At 37.6% G+C, this 25715-nt stretch overlaps 1 protein-coding gene across 3 annotated transcripts in view; it reads left to right on the top strand.

The window, feature by feature from the left end:
- Positions 1-25715, top strand: part of GON4L (gon-4-like (C. elegans)) — a 168209-nt gene that overhangs the window by 119991 nt on the left and 22503 nt on the right. For 2 of the 3 annotated variants that reach the window (XM_006861565.1, XM_006861566.1), the window contains exons 11-18: positions 2014-2115; positions 9671-9711; positions 10318-10421; positions 13007-13205; positions 13788-13874; positions 15749-15920; positions 19252-19396; positions 23690-23840. In XM_006861565.1, coding sequence (XP_006861627.1) covers positions 2014-2115; positions 9671-9711; positions 10318-10421; positions 13007-13205; positions 13788-13874; positions 15749-15920; positions 19252-19396; positions 23690-23840 — 1001 coding nt within the window. Of the gene's footprint in view, positions 1-2013; positions 2116-9670; positions 9712-10317; positions 10422-13006; positions 13206-13787; positions 13875-15748; positions 15921-19251; positions 19397-23689; positions 23841-25715 lie in introns of those variants that run through there. The other variant, XM_006861567.1, reaches the window with a different exon arrangement.

Below are 25715 nucleotides of genomic sequence, written 5' to 3'. Positions count from 1 at the left end.
CGAACATTGTTTCGTTCTGCTGTGCATGGAGTCGCTATGAGTCGGTTCCGACTCGATGGCACCTGACAACAACAACAACATATTCAAGGTCATATGTTAACTCTTGTGGACTTGTTTTCATTTTTTTCAGCTTCAGTTTGAATTTGCATATGAGTAATTAATTGATGGTCTGTTCCACAGTCTGCCCCTGGTATTGTTTTCACTGATGATATGGAGGTTTTCCATCTTCTCTTTCTGCAGATGTAGTCTATTTGATTTCTATATATTCCATCTGGAGAGGTCCATGTGTATAGTTACCTGTTATGCTGTCTAAAGAAGGTATTTGAAATGAACAAATCATTGGTTTCCAGAATTCTATCATGCATTCTCCAGCATCATTTCTATCACCAAGGCCATATTTTCCAACTTCCTCTTTGCTCCCAACCTTTGCATTGCAATCACCAGTAATGGTTAATACATCTTGATTGCATGTTTGATCAGTTTCAGATTGAAGAAGTTAGTAGAATTTAGTGGTTGACATGACAGAGTAGGAAGATACTAATTGCCCATTTTATTTTATTATGTTAATATAATTTGTTAGTAAAAACTGATATAGTATGAGAAAGAAAAGTTGTAAGCCCATAACACTAAAAAACTAGGTGCACAAATCCTAAATGTTCCCAATCTGTCTGGTGGTGGTGGTGGTGGTGGTGGTGTGCCGTGGAGTCCGTTCCAAATCATAGCGACCCTGTACAGGGTTTCTGAGGCTGTAAATCTTTACGGGAACAGAATGCCTCATCTTTGTCCCGTGGAACAGCTGTTATTTTCGAATTGCTGACCTTGAGGTTAGCAGACCAATACGTAACCACTGTGCTACCAGAGCTCCGTAATCTATGTCTAGATGTGATTTTAAATTAACATGTAAGGTTTCTCCTAGGAATATGTTGTTGTTAAGTACCTTCAAGCCAGTTCCAACTCATAGCAAACCTGTATAGGGTTTCTGAGGCTTTGCATCTTCGCTGGAGCAGAAAGCCTCATCTTTCTTCCATGCCCTATAACATGTACATAAAAAATTTCCATCATTGCAGTGTTCTAAAATTATCAGGGTAAAAAACTAAATATTTCAGTGTAACAATTTCTTAATTAAATGATTCCTGATCAGTTTTTACTTAGGAATAGAAGACATAACATAGGTGTCATATATGAGGGGAAAATAATCTTATTTCTATTGCCTTAATATTAAGATTTTTGTTATTTTGTATATTTTGGATTATTCTATATCTTCTGATTTTTTTCATTATGTTGTTATGTGCCATGGAATTGGTTCCGACTCATAGTGACCTTGTACAGGGTTTCTGAGGCTGTAAATCTTTACGGGAGCAGAAAAACTCATCTTGATTCTCCCATGGAACAGCTGGTAGTTTCAAATTGCTGACTTTGCAGTTCACAGCCCGATTTGTAACCACTACACCATCAGAGTTCCTTTTTATCATTATAGGAATATGCATTTTCATAATTGTGATTACATGTTAATTATATTGTGTTGTACTTTTTTGTGTGAAACATTTGTGAGATGGTTACACGTTAACATTTTGTATGTATATACTATTTTATCATGTTAAAATGTAATTACATAGTCATTCCCTAATTTTTAGGAATTTGGGTCAGTTATTTTATTATCAGTATATTTTTACAAATAGCTTTTACAAAGGTATTATTCTCATGAGATACATTGCCCAAAGTGAGATTACTGAGACAGATTACATGGTTAATTTACAGCTTTTGCTGTGTATTGAAAAATTTAAGCCTGATTTGGAAGGAAGGAAGGAACCTGGCTTGTTGGAGAGAATAGGTGAGATGACTCAGCTATGGGGAATGGTCCCTGTAAAGGCACTAAGCAAAAAGCTTTATGTAAAAAATAAGGAATAAATGTCTTTATTGGTACAAATTCCTGTGATGCTGAGAATCTTAATTTTTCACTGCATTTATGAGTTCAGAGTTGGTAATAAATGTATGAAATACTTTTTTCCTTAGATGAGGCAGATGATGATGATGATCCAGAATACAATTTCCTAGAAGATCTTGATGAACCAGATACAGAAGATTTCCGCACTGACCGGGCAGTGAGAATCACCAGTGAGTCTATGTTTATTATGAGTCTTGAGTGTTCCACTTCTACGTTTTTTACTTTGTAGATTTTTTATTATTGAGATTTGCAGTCCTAAATTAAGACATTTAAATTTCCTTTAGCCCATTTAGTTCTGTAATTCTTTAAATTTGGATACATACTGTCAGGAAGCCTATCAGCAAGCCTCATCTATGTTCAACCCCTTGCTGAGAATTTGCCTTTCCAACCCAGATACACTGAATCAGAAATGATCTTGTTACTAATGGACCCCGTGAACATCGGTCTCCACCACTCTGAGACCTGAAGACCTAGATGATACCCGGCTAACACTACTAACTGCTCTGAAAAGAATCACATTAGTAGGTTCTGGATAGAGTGGGAGAAGAATGTGAAACAAAACTCAAAAAAAGAGCAGGCTTATTGGTTGGATAGAGACTGGTGGAATCCCCAATGCTATGACCCTTAGTCATCCTTCAGGTCTGGAAATGAACTCACCTCTGTAGCTCATTTTTCAGGCAAATTAATAGATAGATCTATAAGGAGCGCAGTCATACCAGTGAGGTGTGCACATCGTAGAATAATCAGTTATTTGAAATCAAAAGGACAGCATTTACCCAGACTAATTTCAGAAGGAGGATTGGGAACAAGAAACACAACAAGGAAGTAGGATAAGTGATTTTACATTGAGGGGATTGCAGTCAGTGATATGAAACAATGTGTATGACTTGTTGAATGTAAAAATAATAATCTGCTCTAAACCTTCATCCAATTCACAATAGAAAGTTACAAAAACAGAGACTATTTTGTTAAAATATAGATTCTGATTGTGTATATCTGGGATGGAAAGGTAAATTCTCAGCAGGCGGTTGAATCCAAACAAAGTAGTTCTACACCCTGTCTATTAGTTTTCATTTATATATCTTACAGTCATATTTTGAGTCTGTTATTTGACAGGCATTGTACTAATGATACCAGCATGAATAAGATATGGCCTCTGTCCTTTAGGAGCTCAGCTTAATGGGAGATACAGAAGAAAAAGGTTTTTTAATGTGAAGTACTAGGTACTGTAGTAGCTTTTGCATAAGTTATACTAGTTGTGTATGAAGTCTTACAGTGCATGGAATATGTGGGAGGGATTTAAGAATCATTCACAGAATGAGATATTTTAGCCTCATTTTAAAGGGTGAGTAGAGATTTTGGTAGATGGGAGCAGAGAGAGATTGCAAATATGTAGAACATATGCTAACTACAGAATATTAAAAAAATAGAAATGTGTATTTAAAAAATTATAAGTAGTTTGGTATTGTTATATGAGAGGGTGGTGATGGGAAAGATATGCAATGTTCAGATCATGAACAACCCATTCCAATCATATCTCAATCCTTGTATCCCAGAGCTCTTTTGTTCCAGGGTTGTGCATACATTATTCTTTACCTCTGTCCCACTTAGCCCATGCAAACCTTCCTAATTGTTCTCCCATCTGCTTTGTTCTTCCATTACATTCCCCCTTCTTATATATTGTCCCCCTCTCCAGCTCCCAAACTATCCTGTGTCTGTTCCCTGCCCTGTGCTCCACCTTCTCCTTACTCCACCCCACACATCCCAGCAATCAGCAAATAATTCCCGCCCCCACTTTAGTATGGGTTCTTTTTCTTAGTCTTTTACAGTAGTGGTCCTATGCAGTATTTCTCTTTTTGTTACTGACTAATTTCACTCAACATAATGTCCTCAAGGTTCATCCATGTTATGCGGTGGCTTGCAGCTTCCTTATTATTATTCAAGGTAGCATAATATTCCATTGTGTGTATATACCACAATTTGTTTACCCATTCTTCAGTTGATGGGCACTTTGGCTGTCTCCATTTGTTTGCTATTGTAAATAGTGTTGCTATGAACATTGGTGTGCATGTATCTACTCGTGTTATTGCTCGTATTTCTTGTGGGTAAATACCAAGTAGAGGAATTGCTGGATCATAAGGTATTTCTATTTCCAACCTTCTGTGGAAGTGCCATATTGCTTTCCAGAGAGGTTGGACCATTTTGCAGTCCCACCAGCAATGCAGGAGTGTCCCAGTCTCTCCACATCCCTGCCCCATTTATTGTCCTCTAGTTTTTTGATCTTTGCTGTTATTGCTGGTGTGAGATGATATCTCATTGTTGTTTTGATTTGCATCTCTTTAATGGCTAGTATGATCGTGAACATTTCTTCATATGTTTGTTGGCAGCCTGGATCTCCTCATTGGTGAAGTGTCTGTTCATGTCCTGTGCCCATTTTTTTGATTGGGTTATTTGTCTTTTTCTTGTAGAGGTGTTATAGTTTCCTATATATTTTAGAAATAAGTCCCTTGTCTGATGTGTCAATCCTATTTTGTGGGTTCCCTTTTTACTCTTCTAGTGAAGTCTTTTGATGCACATAAGTTTTTAATTTTTAGTATGTCCCACTCACCTTTTGTCTAGTTTTGCTTGTGTAGTTTTTTATATGATTGGTAGTCTGTGTATTTACTGAATTAGTGCCCTCACATTTGTCCCTATTGTTTCATTGATGACCTTCGTAATTCTGGGATTCACATTTACATCTTTAATCCATGTTGAGTTGGTTTTTGTATAAGGTGTGAGGTGAAGGTCTTGTTTTAGTCTTTTGCATATCTCTTTCCAGTTCTGCCAGCACCATCTGTTGAAGAGACTATCACGTCCCCATGCGATATACTTAGCTGTTTTGTCAAAAATCAGTTTGCAGTATGTAGATGGGAGAAACTATTGATTTTTGTTGAGTATGTGCACAACCCTTTACTGGAATAGTATATACAACATGGAGATGCTGACTCATAACCAGGTTATGGTGAAAACTTTGTAAGCATCCAAAATTAGATATCTTAATAGTATAGTTCTCTTTGTTAAAAGAATTATGTAAAAGGTGTCCTTTAGGATTTCTATTCTATTTTGGTTGGTTTATCTCATTTAACATCTTATTTTTGAGATTACAATATCATTTGTTCATGAAGAAGATCCTCCATTTATTTTAATTTGTTATGACAGTTAAGGTTAGAGATTAGGTGAAAGAGCCCTAGGAATCAGTGAGAAAGTATAGAGTGAAAAGTCTTTGGAGATTTAGGCTTTGAGAAAACTGTGAAGGAAGATTCCTGAAAGTATGAAAAAAAAAAAAAGAAAGTCTAGCATTAGAGAAAGCAAAAGAAGAGTCTTTCTAGGAGGAATTAGTCAACAGTATCATATTCTGGGTAAGGAGACTTTTTTTCCTTGAAGCTGAAAAGCAGGAGGTCTCATTTCAGTTCAGTCCTTTGCCTAGAATACTTGCCTTTCCTTTTTCTTTGTTTTGTTGCTCTTTCCTTTACATGTAATTTTTCAGTGAGATCTTTCTCCATTAGGGTCATTGCTCTTGTTATACACTCTCATACCACTTTATATATGTTCATAGTTTTAGTATTTATTGCTCTTATAATTCCTTATTATAAGCTCCGCTTTGCTGTCATTCCTCGCAGACTCTGAGCCTCTCAAGAACAGAAGCTTTGTATTGTTTGTTGCTACAGAGCTGGTGTTTAACACTGTACTGATATTATTTGTCCATTGAGTAAGATATCTGAATGAAGTGCCTTCCTTTCTAGTCATAGAATTCTGTGATCCTACCTCTTGTCCTCTTTAATTTGCTCCTATCAGATTTTTAGGTCATCTTTGTTTTGGGTAAAATCTCTACACAGTGTACTGCACAAATCTTATACAGACTATTTCATGACTTTTGGCACATGTGCAACCCAAACCTCTATCAGGATATAGACATCGCCTCAGAAATTCCTTCATGCCCTTTGTACTAAGCTCTTCTCCCCACTTCCGACGCCACCTTGCTGGAGCAGCAACCATTGTTCAGATTTTTGTTTATTACATATTAAATTTGCTTGTTTTAGAAGAACTTGATATAAAAGTAACATTGTTGTATGTGCTGTTTTTGTGGGAATAAGGAAGCCTGGTGTGATATTCTAGGATAAGCTAACCACAAGGTCTATGGTTCAATCCCACCAGCTGCTGACTCTATACAGGGTCGCTGTGAATCAGGACTGACTCAACAGCACTTAACAACAAGGCTTCTTTCTTTCACTCAACGCAGTATTTTTTGTGCTTAAGTATATTGATTTAATTCCTTTTATTGCTGAGTAATTTTCTCCTGTATGTATATTGATGTTGATGTTAAAGTGCTGTTGAGTCAGTTCTGACCCATAGCGACCCTGTGTAGGGTTTCCAAGGAGCAGCTGGTGAGCTTGAACCACTAACCTTGTGGTTCAGGTGTGGTACTGTGGGTTAACGTGCTGGACTGCAAGGTCAGTTTGTATGTATATACCACAGTGTTTATCTATGCGGAATCTTCAGAATATCATGAAAAAATAAAATTATAATGAAAATTTCCACAAACCTTTTAAAAACATTTTATTGTGAATTGAGTGAAGGTTTAAAGAGCGGATTATCAGTTTTAATTAGCAAATCATGTACTTTGCTTCATTACATTGATTGCTTCCCTTTCACTTGCCAACAGTTAACAGTATTTACCTCTGTTCACCTTTAACTACTGCATTCTTCACTGTTTCTCCCTACCTCCATTTTTCCTTTGCTAACCTCACTCTGTCACCTCTGGTAACATGTGTGTACCCTCTGTTGTTGTTAAGTGCTGTCAAATCGATTCTGACTCATAGCAAACCTGTATAGGGTTCTGAGGAGCAGCTGATGGGTTTGAACTGCTGACCTCGTGGTTCACAGTCTAGGTGCTGATCCTACAGCGAAACACTAGCAGCCCGTTCTATCCTATGGCCAGTTAATAATTTTTCCTCTCCACTCCTCCATGTAACCACCATAGATTGTTTCTTTTCTCAAGAAAAAGTTTTCTTAACTTTTTAGAATATTGGTCTCATCCTAATAGACTAATTTCACTCCGCATAATGTTCGAAACTACCAGCCGCTCCGCGGGAGAAAGATGAGGCTTTCTACTCCCGTAAGGATTTACACCCTTGGAAACCCCGTACAGGGTCGCTATGGGTCGGAACCGACTCGAAGGCAATTAACAACAACAACAATGTCCTACAAGTTCATCCATTTTGTAAGATGTTTTGCAGATTCATCATTATTCTTCAATGTTGTGTAGTAGTCCATTGCGTGTATGAACCAAAGTTTGTTTAATAATTTTGATGGGCATTTAGGGTGCATCCATCTTTTTGACATGTCTTTTGTAGATAGCATATTGAAGTATACTGTTTTCTTATTCATTCTGCTGTGTCTTTCTCCTGACTGGTGCATTTAATGCATTTACATTCAGTGTAATTATCAATAGGTATAAATTGATTGCTGTCATTTTGCTATGTATTTTTTTGTGGTGCTGCTGGTTTTATTTTTCCACTTAATTTTCTGCACTGAATTAATTTTGTTTGTGGGTGTTCTTTTCATATAATTTCTTTTGTATTAACTTTTACTAAATCTTTCTGATTTTTCTCCTTTTTTATTTTGATGTGTGGGTGTATTAATTTCCTGAGGTTATCCTGTAATATATTAATTTTTTTTTCTTGCTTAAGACAGTCTATTTTATCTTGAAATTTACTTGATGTCCTTACCATTTAGAAGTTCTGTGTCTACACTATTCCTTTTTTTATTTGTAGTCAAATTCATTATAAATTGATATTTTTGGTTCTCTGATTTCAGTCTTGTAGCTTGTTTTTATTTTAAATACTTCTACATCTGAATTGAGTTCTCAGTGGTGATGTCATGTATGGTAATCTCAGTTTGTCTGCTGCTAGTTCTCAGTCTAAGGAACACCCTTTAGCATTTTATGTAAAAGTGATCTGGTCTTTAGTTTCTGTTTATCTCACTGTTGCATTTAAGGGACAACTCTGCTGGGTATGTGACAAAAGGGGGCAGGGAAATGGAACCTATAGGGAAAAAATAAGAGAAAAATAAAAGGAAGATGTAATGAAAACGTAAGAATAACTAAAAAGAGAAAATGAGTGACAGGAAAATAGAGCTATAGAAGAGAAGTATAAGAGGAAATTAAAGGAAGAAATAAGTGCTTAGAAAATCCGGAGAGGAAAGATTAAAAGAGAAAGAGAATTTTATTGTTGTTGTTAAGTGCCTTTGAATCATAGCCACCTTGTACATGGTTTCCAATGAGCAGCTGGTGGGTTTGAACTGCTGACCTTGCAGTTAGTAGTCTAGTGATTATCCTGCAATGCCACAGAAAGAGTAGTAAAGAAAGATCAAAAGGAGAAAAAAAAAGAAGAGAGAAATGAGAAACCGAAGAAAAGAGGGAAAAACAAAAACGGAGATAGAAAGGATAAAATTCAAGGGAATAGAAAGAGAAGAAGGAGGAGAAAGAATAGGCAAGCAAAAACAATGAAACAACAAGGAAAAAAACCCACAAAACCAAACCCTAAAGCAAAAACACAGTGCAGCTGTTGGACCTGTAGAGATGAAAACTCTGGGGGACTCCTGCAAGCCAAGAACCTTGGGAGGTAGGTGTGGTGTGGGAGGAATGTGACGACAGAGTTCCTGGTCCTAGATGGATTTCCTTTTGGCCTCAGTGTTATGTGTGTTCACGGCACTCAATATGAAAGTAGTTCACTGAGGCTTTTTATTTATTTATTTATTTATAGTGTTTTATTATGAATTATATGATAGTTTACATGGGAGAAAATTAGTTTTACATTCATTCTGTCGTATATCATATCATTGCCATGGTTACAATTCCCTCCATGCATCATCAACCAACCAAAGGGTATACCCTGCAAGCCTGCCCCCTACACTACCCCCCACCCCCCAGTCTTCAGCACACAGTAGCTCTCCCTCTCTGGATCTAAAGTCCCCAGCTGCTCATCCTGTTTGACTCCATCTCCGGCATCACTGCTTCTCTGGGTAGGGTCCCGCTCTCGGCTCTTCTCCGTTGTTGGTCCTAGGGACCTCTGCTCCTAGACTGGAAAGTTAATCCCTCCCTTCCTTGCTATAAAACGTCTACCTTTATTTACATTTCCAACCCTCACAATCAGTCCTGGCAACAATTATTCACTATTGTATCACAAGAGACCCATCTGCATTTCATTTCATCAGCTCCGCCTGGACAGATTGGATACTGGAGATTCTGCCTTCCTCCAGGCCCCCTGGCTCTAGGTTCCCTCTTGAAAGCTTGTAAGCCAGTCACTTCTTGCCTTTGTATCCCCCCATCCCCCCACCCCCCATTTTGGGTAGCCAATGTCCAAGTTGCCCATCCCTGTCTACTCTGTGTGTGGAGGGCATGGGAATGATTCTTGTCACTGAGGCTTTTGATGGAACTGTTTTCAATATCTGTTAGGACCACAGTGCAGCTACAAGTAGGATGACTGGTTAAATGCTGTTCAGGTGGCTCTGCCAGTTCTATAGATCTGGAGCCAAGCCCTCCTTATTCTAGCACTGATCAGTAAATGTTTTTAACTGAATGAACATAGACAGATATGGGGAATTAGTTAGATATCTTGCTGAAAACTAGTTACTGCAAAATGAAAGTAACTTGTGCCAACAACACATTGTTTGGATTTCTTGCAGAAAAGGAAGTGAATGAGCTGATGGAAGAGCTGTTTGACACTGTGAGTAGTGATCGTTGCATGAAAACTCTGGGTGGTAAATGCATGTTTTCTAGCAAGCGCTGTCCTTTGGCCTCTGAGACCCTCCCTACAGAGGGTCTGACCGAACTATTCTTTCAGTGCACCCAGGAAAGAATATGACAGAAGAGTTTTGTTGTTTCGTAGACTGTAGTCTACTAATTTCATACATGTGTAGGTTATTCTTAGTAAAATTTTTCTTGCAAACTTTTGGATGACCTTCCCAAGTATCATTTGGTGTGTCCTTGAAAATTAAAAACTTGTTTTAGACTATTCTGAGCACAAATAGTATATCTTTCTGGTAAATCAGTTTCTTGAAAGATATTTTTGTATAAGAGATTGATCGTTTTGAGTTATCCATGCAAATCTTTGCCATTACAAGTTGGCTGGTTGAATGATTGTTTTCTCTGGCATAGTGGTTATCCCAAGTATGGAATGTTGTGGTCCCTAAGTCTTGAATGGTTCTAACACAGGCACTTTCTCAGTACCAGTATTGTTAAAGTCCTTTGGTCTTCACTTTCTTTTCTCATTGCTGAGGTGATTTTCACAGGTGTGTTCTCCATGTAAAACCTTCTCTTCCTTTGTCGTCAGTTCCAGGATGAGATGGGATTTCCCAAAGTGGAAGATGACGGCCCTGAGGAGAAGGATCGTGTGGCTGAGTCTCGGCCTAACTTTAATACCCCTCAAGTCCTACGGTAAGCTGGACAAACACCTTGAAATATAGAATGGAGGAAATGTATATTTCTGGAAAGGTTTTCAGAAATTGGAGGAATGATTTTCCATTCGAAAGTAGAATTGTTATTGATCTAAAGATACAGAACCTTGTGGGGAATTGAATATCAAATGAATATATCTCCTTGTTATGGGGCAGTGCAGCTATAGACCAAGCTGTATCTGTTTGGGAAAGGAGAAAAAACAGTAGCTGGTATCCATAGCAACTTCTCTAGGTGAGTGGTGCTGGAGAGGTGGAAGACTTTGTGGCCAGCTACAGAAATGCCTCCATTATGTCCCATTAGCTCTTCTTTTTTTCATCATTAACATCTGGTAAATGTTCATCAAAGTTTGCCAGTCACCTAGGCATTAATTGAGTAAACCATGAACTATGTACAGTAATGCCCTGGAGTTTGAAATGTGTGGTCTTTTCACAGAAAGTTGACTTTTCTGTTGCCCTACCCAGAAAGTAGAGGCTTAAATTTCTCTTATTTTTGTGATGGATTTGCATCATTTCTCTGCACTTTAGTTGGCTGATACCCATTGTAAATAGCAACTTACTGTCATTAGATGAATGGCTAGCTAGAGATCACAGTGTAGTTAGTACCATGGTTGGAGAAAATAAAGTTAACAGATCCACATCCTCTATTAGCGTTTTAACTAACAGCATTACCTAACCTAGAAAGCTAGGATCCACTGATACATAGGCCATCAGGGACCTTGCAATGTAGTAAAAAAGACAAGGTATACTAACCAATAAAAAGTAGAAATATCAGTTACATTCCATTACCACAAATAAAAAATACCACTACAACAACAAAAAAAGTCCTCAAGATTTCTAAGTGGTAATTGGTTGACCCATGCATGTCAAGCTGTAATTCATAGAAAAAAACTGTAACTTAGTAGAAAGGATCCATTCTTCCTTTGAATTTATTATAATTGGATTTAATCTCTAAACATTTCAGTTTCACTAATCAACTCTGTGTATAGTTTTTTTTTAATTTGGGGATTATATGGCTTCTTTCACATCCCTGTTCACACATTCACTTACCTGCTGGTGTTTGATAGACTTGCTCGAGCTGCTACTGCTGCTCTTAGAAGATGTAAATCTTATTTAAGTTTTTTAAAATTAAATAAAACATCACAGAGAGATCTTGGACAAAGAAAAATATATAAGAAAATTCACAGTCATAAAGAAGACCAGATTTACTGGTCTACTGGAGACTACCTTCAAACCTGGAGCTAACCCTCCCTCCTACCCCGGATCATCTCTCAGTAGATCATAAAGTGAACAGTAGCACCTGTGAGGAATGTGCTCTTCAGAACAGTCATCCAACGGAAACCACAAGGGCAGGAAAGATGGCTACAGGAAACAGGGGCTCAGGAAAGAAGGAAAGAGTGCTGTAATTGCAGTGAGGGAATTGTAACTAATGTCTTGAAACAAAATAAAAATTGTTGAGTATTAAACTAATTTTCCCTATAAACTTTCACCCAAACCACCATAAAATCTTTAAAAACCTACAAGCACACAATAAAAGTACTTTGTGCTCCCCTTACTAACTATCCAGTAATAACGTCGTAAAATGAGGCACAGGCACTGTTTTCATTATCTACTTTTCAGTGTTTCTGCTCTTCTTTTCTTCTGACAGTAATTTAGATAGTCAATAATATTCACTTCTCAGTAATGAATATACAGAAGACAGTCCTGTGGTTTAGGCTATTGGAACACGTTCCTGTCATTTAATTATTGCTTACAATATAGGAAATTCCTTGAAACAGGAAAACCTGCCAGTCATAACTACTTGAGCAAGTCCTATCCTGACTACATACAGTATCAGCATGTGTGTTTATTCTTCTAAGTGACTTGTTCTGCCTTCATCTCAGCATACAAGGTGTTTGGATTCTTGCTTTAGCCTCAAAAGGCAGGCCTGGAAGAGTAGAAAATTTCGGGGAGGGATTTACAGGACTCAAAGAAAATATATTCATGGAGGGTACTAAGCAAATAAAATTTGTTTCTAAACAATCTTGTATTAAAAAAAGAAGAAAGGGAAGAAGGAAAAAATAATAATTAAAAATAAAACATAAATAAACTACCATGTAGAAGAAGATCTTTGACCTTTTTAAGAAAGGAAGGCAGAGCAGCCTGAATGGATAGAAAGATGGAAGAAACTAGACCTGGGATAAGAGTAACAGGCAAATTAAACAAGTCCTTTCATTTCAGAAGATTATATATCATGGTGGATATTAGTGTGATGGAAGAATGAAAAATGCCCACTAGTTCTGTTGCTGTGTATTATTCAAATGTTTCACTGCTCATAGATTTTGATGTGATTTCCTCTATTTTATACCATGTATTAGGGTGATTAATTCAGAATAATTTTATTTGCGTCTTTATTAACTTCAAGAAAAGATTTACCTAAAACTGGGAGTACAACTGCTGGCTACAGTGAAATTTGGAGATTAACAGAAGATGGAGATTATTCAGGCCTCACCCGCCATTAGCAGGGATTGACTATGTTGTGTTCTGAGGGAAAATGTTCAGATTCATTCATCTCCCTTTTGGGGGCAGGTTTGAGGAACCGCTGGCCAACTTTCTAAATGAGCAACATCGGACAGTAAAGGAACTACTTGAACAATTGAAGATGAAGAAATCATCAGCTAAACAACAACAGGAGGTGGAGAGAGTTAAGCCCAAGAGTGACAAAGTACCTCAGACTTTGGTTCTAGATTTAGCACAGAGGAAGAGACTCCAACAGCAAATGCAGCAGGTGAGACTCTTCTTTGTAATGTTAATGTACCACATGGCCTGATTCTCAGACTTGTTAGGAAATTTGTAAAAGAAATAATGCTCTTGAATAACCTTTGAAGCCATGGATCATAGGATCTTCATATCATGGCACCTTGAGAAGTCACCATTTCATACCTTATTTCAAAAATATACGTAAGGACCCTAATCGTATTCAGATTGATAGATTTCAAAGAGTCTTTAGTAATCTATTCTGAAATTACTATATAGGGCTTCAAAAAGTCATGGAAAATTTCTTTTACTATGTAATTCCTTTTTCCCATTAACGTTTTGAAGCTCCCTTTTACAGCTTTCACTTCCAGAAGTAATTTTTCCTCTTTCTAATTTTTGTCCCTCTGGTTTGAGGTTAAATTTCTTATGGTTTTATCATTTTGCTCAAGGGGAACTTATCTGAGAAATTCCTGGTAAGATACTGTATTGTTCTCATTATCTCTCCAGAAAGCAAAATGTGTGTGATAAAATTACAAGTATTTTAAGATGTATTTGTGTTCCTGAAATAGCAATATCATAATATGTCACTGTATTATTTTCTTTTCCTCCCTAGCATGTTCAGCTCTTGACGCAAATCCACCTTCTTGCCAGCTCCAACCCCAATCTTAGTTCGGAGGCCAGTACGACGAGAGTATTTCTTGTAAGGCTATAAGTATCCCTCACTCTAAAGACTTGGGTCTGAAGTTAGCCTGGCAGTCATTTCCCACAGCTTTCCATCATAATATACATTTATTTTTCTCTCCTGGATGCTTTTGGTAGCTATGTCTACTTTCTGCTCTGAGTTTCTATGTTTTCTAAGAGAATGAATGTAAGTCATTTTTTCCCATGAAGAGTCAAAGAATGTATGTACTTTTCTTAGAATGTCCCTCTCACTTTTTTATTGTATCCTCTCCCTCATTTTTAGGCCTATACTGGCTTCTTAGATTTTTGGTACTTTCATTCTTTTTGTTGTTGTTAAGTGCCATGGAGTTGGTTCCGACCCATAGCGATCCTGTACAGGGCTTCCGAGGCTATAAATCTTTACAGGAGCAGAAAGCCTCATATTACTCCCGTGGAGTGGCTGGTAGTTTCGAACTGCTGTCCTTAAGGTTCGCAGCCCAATTCGTAACCTCTACGCTACCAGAGCTGAATTTGTTTTTTTATTTATTAGGCTCAATGCTGGTGTTTGGTGTACAGAATTAATTTTACTCATAATATTTTGCAATATTTTCAAGTAAGGATTTTTAAATCTGGAATTTTCAACTATAGAAATTGCCCCCAAACTTGAAGGAAGATAATGACTATATTCTGTGATTCTTGGATAAATCTATTATTTACTAAGCACTTCTAGATTCCTTGGTAGCCGACAGTGTGTATTCATTTCCTGTTGCAACCAGAGGACTGTAGCATCTACTTTGTTCTAGGTGTTAGTCAGAAAACCCAAAAGATAAAAAAAAATAATTTATAAAGGTATTGACCCATATTCTTGAGAACTTTGATTCTGGTTGAGGAGTTGAAATATGCATCCTGAAGGCTGAGGAACACTCAGTCTAAAAATAAAACAAGAATGAATGAGTGTGGAATCCTGATTGGAAAAGGAGAAATACGAAACAGAATTTCAAGTTCTTATGAAACCCAGTAGTGTGGTTGGCCCAGGATCTGGCAGTATTTCGCTCTGCTGTGCATAGGGTCGCTATGAGTCGGTACCAACTCGATGGCACTTAACAACAACAACATGAAATCCTGATGTTTTCTGAGCCATGGAAGCTGGATAAACTCCTGAAACTATTGCCTTGAGATAATTTTTAAACCTTAAGTTTTGAACCGAAAGTATCTCCTGAAGTCTTCTTAAAACCTAATGTTGTTTAGCTCAATTAGTAAAGAATGTCTGTCTTGAGTGGTGTGCTCCTTTAAGATCTATCTGTGTGGGATCAAATTAACAATGGTAACTGAAAGGATTAGATAGGGACTCTAATGGGCAGGGATTTTATGTTAATGGCAGTGGAACAAGTCAGGAAAGGAGAGTGAGGATGGTTGCACAACCGGAAGAATGTGTTCATTTACACTGAACTCTACATGTAAGAATTGTTTAATTGGTGTATGTTCTGTGTGTATGCTCAACAAAACGGTAAAAGAAACTATGTGTATGTATATATACATTGTGTTGTTATTGTTAAGTGCCTTCAAGTTGGTTCCAACTCATAGCGACCCTGTACAAGGTTTCCAAGGAGTGATTGGTGAGCTTGAACTGCTGACCTTATGGTTCAAAACGACCTTGCGGTCCAGTGCTTTATCCCACAGTACCACACCAAGACTCTGTATATATACACACATACATGTATATGTAAAAGAAAGAATGAGTGTATTACAAATATAATCCTTGAGTATCTAAGGACTATACAAAAGAGCAGTCTTAATTGTTAATCATGAAAAACTCTATGATGATAATTACCTGTTTTTATTCAGTAGTTGGAAGGACAGAGAGACAAAGGGGTATTGGTACTAATTGTGTCCTTTGTGTCTTATTTCTCACAGAAAGAACTGGGAACCTTTGCTCAAAGCTCCATCGCCCTTCACCATCAGTTCAACCCTAAGTTTCAGACCTTGTTCCAACCCTGTAATCTGATGGGAGCTATGCAGCTCATTGAAGACTTTAGTACACATGTCAGCATTGACTGGAGTCCTCGTAAAACTGTCAAGAAGCCTGGTAGGGTCAGATGTGTCCACGTCAAGCTTGTATTTTTTTGCAGTGAGAGGTCTGTCTCAGAGAGTTTTAGGGTATTGTTGTTAGGTGCCATCAAGTCAGTACTGACTCATAGCAACGCTATGTACAACAGAACGAAACACTGCCCGGTCCTGGGCCAACCTCACTATTGTTGCCATGGTTGAGCCCATTGATGCTGCCACTTTGTCAATCCATCTTGCTGGGGGCCTTCCTCTTTTTCTCTGACCCTCCACCTTACCAAACATGATATCCTTCTCCAGCAACTGGTTCCTCCTGACGACATGTCAGAAGTATGAGAGACGAAGTTTGGCCATCCTGGCCTCCAAGGAGCACTCTGGCTGCACTTCTTCCAACACAGATCTGTTGGTTCTTTTGGCATACCTTGGAACTTTCAGTATTCTCCTCCAACACCATAACTCAAAAGCATCAGTTCTTCTATGGTCTTCCTTATTCACTGTCTAGCTTTCACATGTATATGAGATTATTGAAAATACCATGGCTTGGGTCAGGCGCACCTTAGTCCTCAAGCTGACATCTTTGCTCTTCAAAACTTTAAAAAGGTCTTGTGCCGCAGATTTGTCTAATGCAGTATGTCATTTGATTTCTTGACTGCTGCTTCCATGAGTGTTGATAGTTGATCCAAGAAGAATGAAGTCTTTGACAACATCAGTCTTTTCTCTGTTGATAAGAATGTTGTTTATTGTTCCAGTTGTGAGGATTTTTGTTTCTTTTACATTGAGATGCAATCCATACCAAAGGCTGTGGTCGTTGATCTTCATCAGTAAATATTTTAAGTCTTCTTCACTCTCAGCAAGCAAGGTTGTATCATCTGCATATCTCAGGTTGCTCAACCCTGTCGCACACCATTCTTAATTTTAAGCCATTTAGTGTTCCCATGTTCTGTTCGAACAACTGCCTGTTGGTCTGTGTACACATTCCTCCTGAGCACAATCAAGTGTTTAGGAATGCCTATACTTCGCAATGTTGTCCATAGCTTGTCATGATCCATACAATCTAAAGCCTTTGCATAGTCGATAAAGCACAGGTAAACATCTTTCTGGTATTTTCTGCTTTCAGGCAAGATCCATTGGACATCAGTGAGATCCCTCGTTCCATGTCCTCTTGAATCCAGCTTGAACCTCTGGAAGTTCTCTGTCAATGTATGCTTGCAGCCATTTCTGTATTACCTTTAGTAAAACTTTACTTGCATGGGATATCAAAGATATTGTCTGATGATTTCTGCATTCTGTTGGGTAGTCTCTCTTTGGAATGGGCACAAATACAGATCTCTACCAGTCAGTTGGCCAGATAGTTGTCTTCCAGATTTCTTGGCAGAGATGAGTGAGTGCCTCCAGTGCCACCTGATTTTCTTGAAAGATTTCAATTTTTATTCCATCAATTCTGGTGCCTTGTTCTTTGCCAGTTCCTTCAATGCATCTTACACTTCTTCCTTCTGGATCATAGGCTCTTGATCCTATGCTACCTCTTAAAACGGTTGAATATTAACCATTTCCTTTTGGTATAGTGATTCTGTGTATTCCTTCCATCTTCTTTTGATGCTTTCTGCATCATTTAATAATTTGCCCAGTGAATCCTAATGAAAGTCAAGGCTTGAATTTTGTCTTCACTTCCCCCAGCTTGAAAAATGCTGAGCATGTTCTTACTTTTTGGTTTTCTGACTCCAGATCTTTGCACATTTTGTTGTAATATTTGACTTTGTCTTCTCAAGCTGACGTTTGAAATTTTCTGTTCAGCTCTTCTACCATCTCATTTCTTCCATTTGCTTTAGCATTTCTATGCTGGAGAGAAAGTTTCGGTGTCTCTTCTGAAATCCATTTTGATCTTTTCTTTCTTCTTTCTACTCTGTTTCATCTTCCATTTTTACTGCTTGTCTAAATTCTAGAATTACATAACAATAGTTGTACTTAAGGGATGAAGGTAATGGACAGGACAGACGTGTGGGATAGATATGTACAACTCAACACAAAGTTGGATAGAGATCATTTGAATTGAGATCAAGACAAACCTGGGGTGTGAAGAAGAGGGCTATGTTTAAGTTATACTCTATTATGATCAGCTGATACTTCTCCTGAGTGTCATTTTGAATGAAATGTAGATTTTGGAGTTAGGCACTAATTAGAGATATTGTTCTTTTTTCAAGTTCAGTGTTTTAAAGAACCTTTTCAGGTTTGCTTTCTACCTTGTTTTGGTGTAGTATTTTTTGAGAAAATATATTGTTAGGTCTTTCCTTAAGCAAAAAATTTGCTTTTGTTTTCTGGTTTAGCAAAATTTGTTGATCTGTATCTGTAATGGCTATGTATTTGGATTTATCTTTAGATTTAGTTTTAAATCCCTGATTCTGTTAACACAGTGGTTAAAAAGCTCAGTTGCTAACTGAAAGGTTGGCAGTTCAAACTCACCAACCACATCGAGGGAGATACATGTGGCAGTTGGCTTCCATAAAAATTACAGCATTTGGAACTCTATGGGGCAGTTCTATTCTGTCCTGTAGCATTTCTTTGAGTCTCTATCAGTGATATAGCAAAGGGTTTGGCTTGACACTTCTAAAGTTAAATACAGGTACCTTATGTCATAGACACTGATATCAAATTACTTTAATAGCCTTGTTTTCGTAATGAATACTTAATTAACACCAAACCCTAGTAATTACATATGTAAAACCCTGGGTTATAAAAGAACAGTTATGTAAGGAGAAATACAGAGGTTTTTCTAATGTTTGTTCTAGAAAGGCAGAGATAGATGCCTGGAACTAACTTAAGCAGGAAGGCAGAAATGAATGAGACTGAATTGTCTCATTCCTGTAATTTTTTTTTGTTGTTGTTCCCAACCTCAGGGGAATATGGGAGAACTTATGAAAGTTGCATAAGAATAAAATATAGTTTGGAATACCAGAAATAATGAGGGGGATTAAAAAAATTGGAGTCTAAACCTGGAAGAAAGAAAGCATGGTTGGTCATTTATCCTTGAAGGATTTAAAGGGGGAAAGAAGTAGAAGTTTTTGAGCATACGCTATAGGTTCCTTGAAAGTATGTGTTACTTAGTGGGTTTAGTGTTCCACATAGAAAATAATAAAATAATAAAATTTTATTAACATTGAATGAGGCTCTGTTTTGGGATATGTTAGGTTGAGAAAGATTGTGGAACTTCTGTGAAGGGAGGTGTTGTGGGAAGGAGGCAAGTTAGGTAAAGGCAGTGCTACTTAAATGCAGAAATACATTCAGAATTTTTTCTGAAGCCTTCTTAGTTCTAGAATTCCATGTATTGCTGTTTTGTTTTTGTTTTTTTCTTACAGCCTATGAATTTCCTTGTTTGCCAAAGCAAGTAGCTTGGATCCTAGCAACAAGCAAGGTTTTCATGTATCCAGAGCTACTTCCCTTATGTTCTCTGCAGGCAAAGGATCCCGAGGATAAGAGCTTTTTCACCAAGGCTGAGGACAAGTAGGTGTTTACAGTGTGGGGCTAAATAACCTGGAGATAACAGTTCTTTTTTAGAAGTTTATGAGAAGTAAAGTGTATATAGTAAGACGTGGACACAAAAAACAAAAATAAAAAGAGTGTAGATAAGATAGACACAGTTAATGCAATGTGTGTTCTAGCAGTACCAAATGTTGCTGTTTTGGACATGGCATACACATTTTGATACATTTTCTTCTTTTTTTTTTAAAAGCTTCTGTTGTCAATTGAGTGACAATCTACATGGCAGAACATCAGTTTTGCACTCAGCTAATTGCATCTTGTTTCGATGTAATGGTTACAGTCCCCATTTTTGATATACACAAAAACATGCAGGAATATAAATCGTTTAAACAACCAAAGGACAAACCAGCCCCCTGCCTGTCAGCACACAGCCTTTCTCTTTCCATGAGTCTAGAGTCCTCAGATGGCTCTATCTCTCCATGCCATATCTCTGGCCCGACTCTGGTGTTGCTGCTTCTCTGATTAGGATACCACATTCTGCTTATGCTCTTCCCTCTTGCTGGTTCTAGGTATCCTCTGTCCTGGAATGTAAGATTAACTACTCCCCGCTTTTTGTTATACATCTTCTACCTTTGCAATTGTGACTATCGCAATCAGTCATGATAAATATTATTATTAGATCAAAAGAATCCTATCGCCATCTCTTTTCACCTGACCTATCTAGACAAGATGGAAACTGTTTAGTGGTGATTCTACCTTCCCCCATTCTCTCTGAAACTAAACTCCCTAATGAAAACTTGTAAGCCAGACACTTTGTGTTTATAGCATCCCAAACCACACCCCCATTTTAGGTAGCTAATGGTTGAGTTGTCCGTCCCTATCAACCCTGAAGAAAAATTTTCAAAGGAGAAAATGTTTACCCCTATTCTAACACCTCAAGCCAATGGTTTTTCTCTTTGCATTTTTACATATTGCTGTCTATTTAAGTAAAATTTTTTATTTTTTTATTTAGAATCTTACTGAGATAGTTTTTCTGTGCTATTACATTATCCTTGTTTTGGCCTATAAAAATAAACCAAATCAGCTGTTATCTAATGGCATTAAAATGCTCCTTTTATCAATATTATTTATGATGCTTCACCAAGGATCTGTGTGCACAGTTTTTGGAAAAAAATCTTTAAAATTAATCCTTTAGAGATTGTTTGAGAAAGATTGTAAACTGTTTTTAAAATTAAGCTCGTTAAAATTTAAAAAAAAATTATATATGCATATATTGTTGTTGTTAGGTACCCATTGAGTCAGTTCTGATTCATAGCAACCCTATGCACAATAGAATGAAACACTGTCTGCTCCTGCGCCATTCTAGCAGTTGTTATATTTGAGCCCATTGCTGCTTCCACCATGCCAATTTTATCTGGTTTGGGGTCTTCCTCTTTTTTGCTGATCCTTCACTTTACTAAGCATGCTGTCCTTCCGTCTCTGGGGACTGGTCATTCCTGATATGTGTGAAGTATGAGAGACGAAGTCTCACCATCCTGGCTTGTAATGAGCATTCTGACTGTACTTATTCTGACACAGGTGTTTCTTCTTCTGGCAGTCCATAGTGCTTTTAATATTCTGCTCCAACACAACTCAGATTCATTCTCATATTCATTCTTGATACTTCTGGTATGTCGCTGTAAGATAAGCATTGGACTGCCAACCACAAGGTCATGGTTCAAACTCTCCAGCTACTCTTTGGAAACCCCTATTCAGGGTTGCTATGAGTTGGAACTGACTACACAGCACATAACAACGACCTCCGACTGCTCCTCAGAAACCCTATATATGGGGTCTCTATGGGTCAGAACCGACTAAGCAGCACTTTACAACAACATACACACACACACACACACACACGGCCATTTTAACTGGTTTAAGTTTACAGTTCAGTGGCATTGATTACATTTGCTATCTTGTGTTACTATCACCACTATTGATTTCCAAAACCTTTATATCACATCAAACAGAAATTCAGTAGTCCTTCAGCATTTCCTCCTTCTAGCCCCTGATAACCATTAATAAAATTTTTGTCTCTGTGAATTTGCTTGTTCTAGATGCAGTATTTCATATAAGTGGGATCATATACAGGTAATCCCTGGGTTAGAACAAGATCTGTTCCTAATTGTTTCTTCAAGTCTTTAAAGTGGAATTTGGAAGTGAGTCAGAACAGGTTCTTATTTATCCTTACTTTAGTAAAAGAAAAGGCTAGAAGCCTTGTCATTGATTTAAAAGCAGCACATGCAGCAAGTGAAGGTGCCTGTGATGAAGAATTTATTGCAAGTAGGGGTTGATTTGATTGTTTTAAAGTTAGGACGAATTTACTCCCGATTGAGACTTACATTTATAACTCTCGCAGTACTTGCTCACGCATAGTAGGTACATTAAAGTCTAAGTAGGAATTGTCTAGAAGCTGGACATGTGTAACCCATGTTGTTATTATTGTTAAATGCCGTTGAGTCCATTCTGACCCATAGTGACCCTGCATGGGGTTTCTGAGGAGCAGCTGGTGAGCTTGAACCGCCGACCTTGCAGTTCAAATGACTTTGCAGTCTGGTGCATTAACCCATAGCACCACCCCAGGACTCCATGTTACCCATGGACTACCTACCTATATTATTTGTCTTTTTGTGTCTTACTAATTTTACTCATATAATGGCTTCAAGGTTCATCTCTTTATAGCTGAATAATATTCCATAAACATTGGGCTGCAACTGAAAGGTCAGTGATTCAAGCCCGCCAGCTGCTCTTCAGAACAGAGATGATGCAGTCTACTTCTGTAGACATTTACAGCCTTGGAAACTCTGTGGAGCAGTTCTTTGTTCTGTAGGGTCTCTCTGAATCAGAATCAACCTGACAGGTGTGGGTTTTGGGTTTTATGTACATACCATAATTTGTTTATCTAATTATCTTTTACAAGGAATCCTGGTAATGTAGTGCATTATGTGTTGGACTACTAACTGCAAGGTCAGCAGTTTAAGTCCACGAGGTGCTTCATGGGAGAAAGATGATGCTTTCTTCTCCTATGAAGATTTGTAGCCTCAGAAACCGTATACACAGTCACTGTGAGTTGGAAGGACACCAAGGCATACCACCACCACCACCATCAGCAGTAATCTTTGGCTATTGTGAATAGTGCCATTTCTAAGTCCCTGCTTTAAAGTCACTTATGTATATGCCTAAGATTGGAATTGCTGGGTCATATGAAAACTTGTCATTGTTAAGTGCCATCAAGTTGGGATCTGACTCATAGCGACCCTGTACAGGGTTTCCAAGGAGCAGCTGGTGAGTTAGAACTGCTGGCTTTAACATCCCACTGTGACATTGCAGTTGACCGCATTAACCGTCAGCTATACACCAGAAGTCCACAAAATGAAAACTTGGAAGAGCCATGGTGGTGCTGTAGGTTACATGTTGGACTGCTAACCACAGCTCTTTCTGTAAAGATTTACAGCCTCAGAAACCCTATGAAATGTTATGAGTCAGAATCGATTCAATGATAGTGGATGGCTATGGTAACTCTAGGTTTAACTTTTTTTTTTTAAGGTTTTTATTGTGGATTGAGTGAAAGTTTACAGGGCACATCATCAGTTTCACATTCACCCATTCATATGACTTGTTTCATTACATTGATTACAATCCCCTTAGGTTTAACTTTTTGAGGAACTGCCAGACTGTTTTTTCTAGCAGCTGCACTATCTTACATTCCTACCACAAATGCATGAGGGTTCCAGTTTTTCCACTCTTCACTTTTTTTCTTTTCTGATAATAGCCATCCTAGTGGGCATGTGAACATTTTTATAGATCTTTATATGTATTTCCCAATTGCCATCAGCATATATGTATACGTGTAAATACAACTGAAGATGTTATGTTGAAGTGGTTTGCTGCTGATGATTTAGTATGCATAACATGGTTCCTATTATTCATTTTATGTTTATTTTATTAGAATGATCCTTTTATATACTTTTTGATGTAATAATTTGCATTGATAATATTAGGCAAATCATGATCTGATGTTTGTTAGAGAGTGGTGTTTAGTTTTTCTTCTCCCCATTGATTGTGAACTCCAACAGAAACTTATTTATATTTATAACCCCCATATATTTATTTACTTTCATGTTATAGGTCTGAAATTTCCTGTTGAATTGCCATCATCTGTGCAAGAGTTAGATGTAGAAAAAGTTAGATAAAAATGTGTAGAAGTTAGTCTCATGAGGCATTTTTAATGAAAGGACTTTGAAGTATGATTTAGTGTCATTGCTCTCTTCTCAGTTTGCTAGCTTTAGGACTGAAACACTTTGAATGTACTGAGTTTCCTAAGCCACTAATCAGCAAGTACCTTCTAACCTGCAAGACTGTCCACCAGCTGACAGTGAGAATCAAGAACCTGACCCTGAGCAGAGCTCCTGACAACATCGTTAAAGTGAGTGTTTCCTGCATGCTCTAACTCGAGATCTCGCCAGTTTGCACCATCCTTTTCGTCTCTTCTTAGTCTCAATGATGAGGGAACCTTCTTTTATCCAAAATGAATTCCTTTCACTTATGTACGTTGCCTCCTCGGGGACACTGATTCATTATTTTCCTTTTGGATTGTCTACATTCTTTCCCTTTCTTATGGGTTTTTTTCCCATAAATGTAAAATTATTCAAGTGTGTCCCAACTTAAATACAGTATTTCTTGAATTTATGTTACCCGTAACATACATTTTCTCTTTCTTTTACTCTTACCTTGAAAGACTAAACAACACTTCAGTTGTATCCTTCTTAACTCTTTTTTGCCCCCAACTGTATTAATAGATGTATTTGAAACTTAAGTAAATACATATGTAGAGATCTCCTGCCCTTAATCCTTCTTTGTTTTTAAATCTTAGGTATTTATATCACATATAAAGTTATGCATGATTTAAAGAGTCAACCATATGAGGCTTGTTATGAAAACTGTTTTTCTCTCCATTTTCTGCTTACTGGAATTTTGTGGGGGGGTATACATTTACTTTTATATCTATATAACATATCATTGCTACTTCTTGTTTTGGATGTACACCTTATGTATTAACCTTGAACCATGGGAGGTAAGGGTTTAGTTCTCATACCTATTTTTTGGTCTCCAGTCTTCTCAGTATAATTATATCACAATTTTGGTTAAATGGTAGTAAGATTTACATTGTAAGCATTATAAGGACTATGTAACTGCTCCTCCTGATTGAGCCATGCTGCTTTGTCTTTCTTGCTGAACATTGTGTTTTTCCTGGAGCTAATAATTAATCCCCCACCCCCACTCCCCTTTTTTTTTTGGTTGGGACGGTTGGAGATTGGTTTTATTATGTTCCAACACTCCTTTCAGTACTTTCAGTATTTTCAAACATGTTAAATATTCCTATTTTCATCTCCCTGATCTCTCTGCTGCCGTACTAGTCTAGATGTCTTCTCTCAGAGGGTGGACTGATAGCCTCTTAGTTTTTTCTTAACCATCATCCTGGGGATTCCTTTTACTTCTTACTCCATTTGTTTCCTGGATTCCACATCTTCTTTTGTTGGTTTACTCCCTTGTTTTAGTGAAGCACATTCTAGAAGCTTTTTGAGGAAGAGAGCTTGAGAAGCAAGTTTTTTTTTTCAAATTGTATTTGCTTTTGTTCATGGTCAGTTGATTGTGCCAATGTCTATTTGTTGTTTTGGTATTGTGTACTATATGTAGTTACCTAAGAGGCTACCATTGGAGGATACTGAGTGAAAGATACATGGGAATTCTCTGTACTATTTTTGCAACTAACTTTGAAGTAAAATAAATAAATAAAGGGTCTCTATTTAGTTGCAGCAGGAGAAATATGAGGCTTTCTGCTTTCTCAAAGACTTATAGCCTTGGAAACTCAAACAGAAATTGGAACCAACTCATTGGCACTTAACAACAGCCAAAATAATTCTGTTGCATTCTCATCTTTTACTGGATTTAAAATTCTAGATTAGAAATAATTTTTCTCAGAATTTTGTCTCCAGTATTTTGAAATTTCATAATGATATGTCCTTGTATGGCTCTAGTGTGATCCATTGTGCTAGGCATTTGATAAACCTTTTTACTCTAGAAATTCATATATTCCAGTATGGGAAAATTTACTTCAGTTATGGTAGCGTAGTGGTTACCAATCGGGCTGCGAACCTTAAGGTCAGCGGTTCGAAACTACCAGCCTCTCTGCGGGAGAAAGATGAGGAGTTCTACTCCCGTAAAGATTTACACCCTCGGAAACCCTGTACAGGGTTGCTATGGGTCGGAACCGACTCGACGGCACTTAACAACAACAACA

This window comes from Chrysochloris asiatica, unplaced genomic scaffold, assembly GCF_000296735.1.
Source record: "Chrysochloris asiatica unplaced genomic scaffold, ChrAsi1.0 scaffold00042, whole genome shotgun sequence".
Lineage (NCBI taxonomy): Eukaryota > Metazoa > Chordata > Mammalia > Afrosoricida > Chrysochloridae > Chrysochloris > Chrysochloris asiatica.
The sequence above is the reverse complement of the archived record's forward strand: the minus strand, read 5'-3'. Positions and strand labels throughout refer to the sequence as shown.